General features: G+C 44.0%; 3 protein-coding genes across 6 annotated transcripts in view; 2 read left to right on the forward strand and 1 right to left on the reverse strand.

Moving 5' to 3' along the window:
• Positions 1 to 8662, reverse strand: part of LOC112141856 (multiple inositol-polyphosphate phosphatase 1b) — a 25652-nt gene that overhangs the window by 11584 nt on the left and 5406 nt on the right. Inside the window, exons 1-2 of one of the 4 annotated variants that reach the window (XM_036217279.1) lie at positions 4042 to 4188; positions 3797 to 3964 (exon numbers count right to left, since the gene is read on the reverse strand). The exons of 1 other annotated variant lie outside the window; for it this stretch is intronic. In XM_036217279.1, the coding sequence (XP_036073172.1) occupies positions 3797 to 3964 (168 nt within the window). In that variant the 5' untranslated portion in view covers positions 4042 to 4188. Of the gene's footprint in view, positions 1 to 3796; positions 4189 to 8662 lie in introns of those variants that run through there. 2 more of the 4 variants (XM_036217280.1, XM_036217278.1) reach the window with 2 other exon arrangements.
• Positions 3567 to 7103, forward strand: LOC112141860 (TATA-box-binding protein). The gene is made up of 8 exons (XM_024265047.2): positions 3567 to 3769; positions 4130 to 4232; positions 4506 to 4659; positions 4722 to 4809; positions 4874 to 4965; positions 5043 to 5207; positions 6510 to 6604; positions 6990 to 7103. The coding sequence occupies exons 1-8, from the start codon at positions 3689 to 3691 to the stop codon at positions 7064 to 7066; spliced, it is 855 nt and encodes a 284-aa protein (XP_024120815.1). The 5' UTR covers positions 3567 to 3688; the 3' UTR covers positions 7067 to 7103.
• LOC112141861 (charged multivesicular body protein 6) overlaps positions 8308 to 8662 on the forward strand; it is a 3884-nt gene continuing 3529 nt past the window's right edge. The window contains exon 1 of the mRNA XM_024265048.2: positions 8308 to 8611. Within this exon, the coding sequence (XP_024120816.1) occupies positions 8549 to 8611 (63 nt within the window). The 5' untranslated portion in view covers positions 8308 to 8548. The remainder of the gene's footprint in view (positions 8612 to 8662) is intronic.

Consider the following 8662-nt stretch of genomic DNA (forward strand, 5'->3'; position numbering starts at 1 on the left):
AGGTCAGTGAACATTCCCGCTGCTCCGCCTGTCAGACCTCCTCAGCCCCAGCGAGGAGGTACTCATCTTCACACTGAGGAGAAGCTTCTGAGCTTAGATCAGATTATCGGTGATATTAGTCGATCAATTCACAACAATCAATGAACTTTCATGTTTTGGTTTTTCTGAAGATCCAAACCTCCTTTTCCTAAAGTTCTGCACACCTGAACCGTCCTACCTGTGGTGCCGACCTCAGGAGTCTTCATGAAGGCTCTCATTAGAGTCTGAGGAGCTGAAGGTTCCTTTACGTCTGAGGAGACAAACATCACTGGAGGATGAAACTTGTGGCTCTTTTACCTCATTGTAGCTCTGTGGTTGAAGAAAAATATCTTTGAAGTTAAAACGTGACGCAGTTTTCAGACTACAAATGATTGTCCTAAAAGTTTGGTAAAGGTCGGTTAAATAGCTCTGAATTCATTTCACTTCATTAGATTTATGAATTTCTTGTTGAGATTCACCACAAACGGTAAAATAAACTCTGTATCCTTGGAAATGTTTTATCCTCCCTGGAATGGTTTCTCTCCACAGGTACTGCAGCACAGGCACCACAAATACACAACTTTAAAAGTTCTTCTGCTTTATGTGGTGTTAACGAGGCTTGAGTACAGACTCAGAAGATTTGAGTCACGACTCTCGAGATTTGAGTCGAGACTCACGAGATTTGAATCGTGACTCGTGAGATTTGGGTTGAGAACAACGAAACTTGAGTTCCGACTCACTAGATTTTGTTCGCGACTCATAAGACTGGGTAGCAATCAATGAGATTTGAGTCACCACTCACTAGATTTGGGTTGCGACCAACAAGATTTGAATCACGACTCACAAGTTTTGGGTTAAGAACATCGAAACTTCAGTCGCGACTCATAAGATTTGGTTCGCCACTCATGAGATTTGGGTCGTGTCTCACGAGATTTGAGTTGAGACAAAAGAAACTTGAATCGTGACTCATAAGATTGGGTTGCGATCAATGAGATTTGGGTCGTGACTGAGATTTGAGCTGCGACCCACAATCGTGAGTGACTGAGCCACCGGAAGACGGTCGGAGCTTTTTGCAGCTCCAGCCTCTGCTGGAGAAAAAACCTCAAGTAAGCACCATCAACGGGTGAAACGTCCTCTCATTTTGGAATGTGACGTCTCCCATCAATGTAATCTTATTTTAGAAATAAAATTAAATAAAAAGTTAATGTTTTCACATAAGAGTTTCAAAATGTTCTTATCTAATTTATATATGTATTTGTTCCAGATTTCATGTCATTTCTGTTTTACCAAGTATCTGCTCCTGGTCTAGACCTTCTGTACAATTTTGTGTCTCACGAGTCTAAAGGTTTACTCCCCCAGTCCTATGGGGATGTCTTTTATTTTGAAAGGCAGTCATGTGACACTCTATCCAATGTTAGCATTTGCTCTTTTTATGCATCATTAGTTCATTTATATTAATCCTTATTTTTCTAGTTGGTGAACTGACACTGACCTGGATGTCTGCTGGAGCTGCAGACACCTGATCTAAGATCTTCAAACATGGAACTGAACACACGTGGCCTGAGGCTGCAGGTGAGGCTGCAGGTGAGGCAGCAGGTGAGGCAGCAGGTGAGGCTGCAGGTGAGGCTGCAGGTGAAGCAGCAGGTGAGGCAGCAGGTGAAGCAGCAGGTGAAGCAGCAGGTGAAGCTGCAGGTGAGGCTGCCGGTGAGGCTGCCGGTGAGGCAGCAGGTGAAGCTGCAGGTGAGGCTGCCGGTGAGGCAGCAGGTGAAGCTGCAGGTGAGGCTGCAGGTGAGGCAGCAGGTGAGGCTGCAGGTGAGGCTGCAGGTGAGGCCCATCAGCCTGATTGCAGCAGCAGTATAAGTTCAGCTGCAGACACACAGAAGATACTCCACACATCTCCTTCCTCTGAAGCTCAGCAAACTGCTCTGAAGATGGGTCTCCACGGTGTTTTCAGGTGAGTTGTTGTTGGTGTTCATTTTGGTAAGATGTTGTTTTCTTGGTGCTTGATGAACCCCGTTTGTTCTTTTTGGACCAGGCTCTCTCTTGTCTTCATGCTGATCAGCTTTGCTGCTTCTCAGAGGAAACGTGAGAATCTTTTACGTTTATCTCATGGTTTGCTGGCTTCAGAGTCAGAAGTTCTGGTTTCTGTTTCAGGTCAATCTGGTTCAGATTCATACTATGAAGCCTGGTCCGGTTCTTCCAGAGGTGAATCTGGTTCTGGTGGGCCCATGAGTTCTGGTGAAAAGTATCCTGCACCCGGTGAGCAGGATGCCGAGTTCGACCATGCCGCTGCCGGCATGTGGCGTCTTCGCCCCGACCGTCCCTTCCCACAGATGGCGTGGACCTCTGCCCACGTTCCTCTGGGCATGGTGGAGCAGCGCCCCCTCTACCCCTCGTCCTATCTGGTGAAGACCAGCAGCGGTTACCAGCGCACGCGAGACTCCAGCTCTGACGCCAAATACACCCAGGATATCTTTGGCCACATCCCTCTGCCGGAGCCTCACAAAGCTCCAGGGTTTAAAGGACGCAAGATTTAGGAAGGTGAAGGTCTGCAGCTCTGGAGGACCGGCCGGATGATGGAGCTGACTTCATTTTCTGTTCTCTTTCAGATGGGGAAGAAATGTCCTTTCTGTGGAGTAATTAGAAATAAATGACTAAAATGATATATTTCTAAGTCTTTTCTTGGTTTATGGGCAACATCTTGAATAAAGTGCTGATAACTTTAAAATGGGGGGGGGTCAGTGAACTGCATTATGGCCCTGTCAAACTGTTCTAACTTATTTAGGCTTTAATGTTTGTTGGCTAACTTATTTTTTATTTATTTTTTTTTTTTTCTCTCCCTCCCCTTTCGTTCAGTCCTACAGAATCCTGAGGAAATTCAGAAATCACTTGAAGTGCCAGACTCTTTTAGCCTGCAGTGAGTTATGGGAGACAGTTCAGAGGACTTTCAGCTCATATTTGAAGACTCTTCAGTCATGTCTCCAACCATCACTTCTGTCTTCAGTGACATCACAACTATGAACACTTCAAAAGCTTCAGATTAAACTGATTCTTCAGAACATCTCAATTTAAAGCTTTCAAGTGTTAAGCTGACATTTCTTGGTCATTTCAAGAATTTTTTTTTTTTAATCTTGAGTTTACACATTAGCTTAGAAACACATTAAAAATCTGTTTTGAAGACTCTTGTATTAATCTGATCTAGTTCAGACTGTAAAATGTTTTTGTGACATGAGATTATCATACAGTTGCATGGATTCTAAGAAGCTCCAAACATTGTTCTGCTTCTCCTGGAGGGCGTTTCTGTTTGGCCACTAGGTGGCGATCACGCTATAGCATTACACCTTATTCCAGAAGAACGAGCAAAAACTGTTTTAGATCACATAATTACTTTAAAAAATGTTTTTGATCCACTCAGTTTCAACTCAGTTTCATGCTGATAGATGGCTCCACCCCCTTCTGGGTTTTATTGTTTTGATCTAAACCAAAATGCATGAACAGATAAACTGAAGTTTGAAACACAAACATCCTATCTCCTCTGTGATTCTTCCTTCAGTTTCTCCGTCTCCTAGCAACCGCGCTCACAGCAGAGTCAGTTTGACTAACAGAGTTTGGTAAAAAGTTGAACTTCTGACGCGAAGCAGAAAGAAAAAACCCAGAAGATCGGTCCAGCATGACAGAAACCCACGCTGACGTCATCTACATCTCGGATGACGACTCCACGGAGGACGTCTATGAGGTCGATGTGGAGAGAGTGAGTACGGAGCCTGAACATCCTCACTGAGGGTTTCTGTTCAGACGTGTTCCGTCTCCTCAGAGGACATGCTCGCAGATGTCTGAGACCTTCAGTTTCTGTGACCCTTTGACCTCCAAACTGAGGCCTGAAGAGTCTGAGACGCTCGTTCTGATGAGCAGAAAATTCCTGTCTTCCTGGTTGGTGGTGATGCATCTGCATGAGCAGAGGACGCTCTGATGGGTTTTTTTTCAGAGGAAAAATGTGGTTCTGGTTCTGATTTGGACTCAAACCTGCGGCGGTGCAGACTGAAGCTCTGGAGATCTGCGGCCAGATGACGAAGAGTCGGTGGAGCGCTCTCACTCAGATCTGTGTCTGCAGGTCAGTCTACAGGAAGAGAAAAAAGAGGAGGAAGGTCATCCAGAAGGTCATCCAGAAGGTCATCCAGAAGGTCATCCAGAGGGCTTCAGTCCGGACAGAACAGGTGAAGATCAGTGAAGCTGCTTTCTCTGTTACTCTGTCACGTTCAGCACAACATCGGCGTCCAATCAGCGTGATGATGGCGTGCGCTTAGCGTGACATTGGTGTGCGTTGAGCATGTCGTTGGAGTGTGTTTACTGTGACGTTGGCGTGATGTTGCAGTGATGTTGCAGTGAAGTTGCCGTGATATCAGTGTGCGGTCGGCGTGACGTCGCCTGTTTGTGTGGACTTAAACACATTTCTGTTTTTCTTTTCTTGGATGTTTTGAACGAATCAGCTGTGAAATCAAACAAAGGATGCTGTGGCCCCGCCCACCCTGCGGCCCCTGAGGTGGAGCTGAGTTCGGCTGAGGTCACCTGTGATTTAAATGAAGGCGGGACGTCCAGAATGATGCCAGAGGGCGCCGGCGACCTGCCCCCCCTCTGTATCAGGTGGGTCTGCAGGTCCTGGAGCTCGGCTCCAGCTTTACCTTGACGGGTCTGCGGTTCTGCAGGAACGTCACCTCGCTCGTGGATCTGGGCTCCAAACTGGACCTTACAGTGATCAACAGAACCCTGTGGAACACCGAGACCAAGGCTAAGGTACCAGAACCCTCAAGCCGTTGGCTCCTCCAGGCCCCGCCCTCACTTGGTTGTTGTGGTTCAGTTCCCCCATTCCCTCCTGATGAGGATCCGGAGACCCAGGACCACGGCCAACATCTTCCTGTCGGGAATGATGATCTGCGTTGGAGCTACGAGGTGTGTGTGGGTTCAGTTCTAGAACCAGAACCGCCGCTTTGGATGTAGTCTCATCTTTTCCCGCTTTTTTCACACAGCATCGAGGAGTGTCGTCAAGCAACCAGGAGGCACGCCCGGATCCTGCAGAACGCCGGCTTCCCCGTCCGCTTCCTCAACTTCCGGATCCTCAACTGCGTCTGCACGTTCCAGACTTTCCGCATGGACCTGGAAGGGCTGGTCCGGAGCAACCCGGATCATTTCAGGTCTGACCTCAACACATTTCACAAAACCCGACGGCTTTGCTCCTCCCACTGTCAGGTTCTGAAGGTTCTTCTCTCCGGACCTTTTCCAGCTCAGATTCGGTTGGAACACGTCAGTAATCTCTGAAAGGAGTTTCACTTTAGCCAGCATCGGACTTTATCTGTAAATTCTAAACCAAAAATTGAAGGTGTAAGCGCATTGTTTGGCCCCGCCCCTTTGACCCTCCCATTCAGAGCTGTACATCACAACATCATATAAAAATACTTTTTTTAAAATGGCGGCTATTCTGTTGGTTTATCTCCATAGCAACCGTTGTATTTTTTGGTTCTCTGGGGGTGAAGAACGGGTCTGTATGGCTTCTAAAAGAATCGGCAGAAGTACACTTTTGGATTTCCTTGGCAACGGAGGGTTTTGTTAACCACACCCACATTTCTAATATGTTTATTTCGTATGTCATATTGTTTTGTGGAAGTTGCATCAATGATTCACATTTTACATTTTCACAAAATTCTGATAAAAAATGTGAGTTTAATAGGGAAATACTACTTTGGTGAGCTTGCCACGCTGATGCCGCTCTAAATCTACAAACTTTATTTCCAGCATTTTCTTCCCAAAAAGCTTCTCAGTGATGCTCCAGGAGTTTGGAGGGGCTAAATTGAAACCTCTAGGGGGAGTTTACATTTGTAGCCGGCACTAAAGTGGATTTTGTTTAATTCCAGATGGCAGCCTCTTCCTGAGGTCAAAGGTCAACAGCACTCTGGTTGTGGTTGAAGACTTTACCTGACGGCAACTAAAGTTCTCTTTTCCCATATTGTACAAAAAGGTGAAAATTGGCAAAAATTGATGGCCACACTTTGAAACAAAATGGCCGCCAGACCGTCTGTCCTGTCGGGTCCCGTGGCCATCCCATAATAAATTCAAAACTGGTGTTTTAGTTTCTTTAGTGAATCTGGTCCTTCAGTCAAGAACAGCACGGGTCAGAACTATTCTGGAGTCTATTCGGAAATCGGACTCTCCAAACGCTGTTCTCTGATGGGTTCTACTTCCTGTCTGCTGGGTTCTGTTTCCTGTCTGCTGGGTTCTGTTTCGTGTCTGGTGGGTTCTGCTTCCTGTCTGCTGGGTTCTGTTTCCTGTCTGCTGGTTTCTGTTTCCTGTCTGCTGGGTTCTGTTTCCTGTCCGCTGGGTTCTGTTTCCTGTCTGGTGGGTTCTGCTTCCTGTCTGCTGGGTTCTGCTTCCTGTCCGCTGGGTTCTTCTTGCTGATCTGCTCTGACTTCACGTTTGTCTTCTTCTCTGGTTTCCCTCAGGTTGTATAAGGTCCGGTGCGATGTAGTGGCCATCTACAGGTCAGCTGGCAGAATCACGGCGACGATCCACCGACAAGGGACTGTCCTCATGATGGGTAAAGGAGGGATGCTCGTCTCCACGACCTCCTTTTTACTGATAAAACCTGCAGCACCTTTTCCTGAACATATGGGGGTTATTTCAAATATATATATATTTTTTTTAAAAAAAGCTCCTAAGGTCTTCTGGATTTACATCAAATCATTTTTGATCTGAGGGATGTGGATTATATCCCAGATTTAGATCTCCTGACTCGACTTTTTACTACTTTCTTTGTCACCATGGCGAACGGACCACAGATGAAAAAAAGCCTTTTGGCTAATTCTGGCTTTTTAAAACCACGTGTTTGGTCCTGTTTTATCCTGTGGTTTTCTTTTAAATTGCATTGTCCCCTTTCAGATAATCTATATATAAAATAACAGTTGTTTTGTATCTGGTTTCAGGATCCCCTTCTCTCGATGGATACAAAGAAATTCTACAAACGCTGTACCCGATTCTGAAGCTCTTCCGACTCAACTGACAGGATCACTTTAATAAAGTTTTTTGAGAAAAATTTATCTTTTTTGTTCCGTGAACATCAGCCTCTTAGAGGACGGCGTGGATCTGCTGTTCCTCCCCATGAACAAGATGATGAAACGTCCAAACCCTCAGATACGACCAGAGCTGCTGGTCTGTCCAAAGATTTCAGCAAAATCTTCTGCAAAAGTAAATTCACATTTTTACAAGTGTTTTATTTTTATGCTAATTTTATAGATCAATTTAATCTTTTAGGATTACATTCCATATTCTATCTTAAATATCTTAAAAATACGTTTTACTAAATGGAACTCTATAAAATAATCAGAAACAATAAAATTATTTGTTAGTTAATCAACAGAACTCACAGATCCTCCAAAAATGTTGACACAAATATTCATTCAATAGAACAATTTTATTCATATCAAATTATTTCTGTTATAAATAATTAAAATGTCTGTAAACTTTAGATTTTTGCTTCTGGGTGGTGTGAGACCATTTTTACATAAAAATAACATAAAAATGATTATGTTAATCTCTTTTTTGTTGGTTAAAACCGCTGATCAGCTCATTACTGTGATTATGTTAAATAAAGATTCAATTCTGGATTCAGGTTATCAAACTATTTTTCATCGGATTTCCTTCATGACACAAACCTTTATTTATCCGGGCTGGGGACAGCTACAGGGAGACACAGACTTGGCTCCTTTGTGTCTACATATTTACAAAAATAAAGTTCAAAAAAAAAAAAAAAAAAAACAGAAAGTAAGTGTACATTTTGATGTTATGACCATTGTGGGAAAAACTACAGGAAGATAAACTATTAAATTATGTTGCATTGCTATTCATAATAAGACTTTCAGGCTAAAACAGAGAAACAAAATGTGTATCCAATATGAATCATTTCCTTCAACATAAAGAATTTTACAGTTAAAAACATATCCCATATATAATTTCTTTTCGCCTACTTTTGAATAGTTATCATAGTTTCAGTTAAAATCAGTGACAAATTACATATTTAATAAACAAACTATCAAGCATAAAAGCAACAGTAAAAAGAAAACTTTAAATCGTATGTATAAAATAAAAAAATAAAGGTCCTATAAACAAATCAATGATTATTTTTTTGTTTTTTTCATGCTTTTGTTTTGAAATTAAAATCAGAAATTGTACCCGGAAGTGAGAGCTCCAGATTTGATCAATCTGAAGAAAATTATTATTGTTGCTTTTAAAAAGGCTCGTGTTGTTTGCATAAAAACAGTTAACTGAATATCATATCAACCCGATTAGTAACTACAACGACATGGAAACATTCGGAACATTCCGCGCGGACGGGTTTGTTCCTTCCAGGCCACCGTCCTTCCTGCTGTGGGTGTGGACGATGACGAAGAGTCCACGGAGGATGAAGGCTCTGCAGCTGAAAATAGTTCGGTGCTGAGCGGGTTTCGGGTTCCTCCGCGGCTGGGAGCTGGAATGCTGAGTCGGGATGGGAAATCTGTTCGGGAAGAAGAAGCAGTCCCGCGTGACGGAGCAGGACCGCGCCATTCTGGTACGAGTTAGCAGCGCCGGCTAAAGCTAGCAGCCACCGCCGAACCCGGGA

Source organism: Oryzias melastigma, linkage group LG19 (assembly GCF_002922805.2).
Source record: "Oryzias melastigma strain HK-1 linkage group LG19, ASM292280v2, whole genome shotgun sequence".
Classification (NCBI taxonomy): domain Eukaryota; kingdom Metazoa; phylum Chordata; class Actinopteri; order Beloniformes; family Adrianichthyidae; genus Oryzias; species Oryzias melastigma.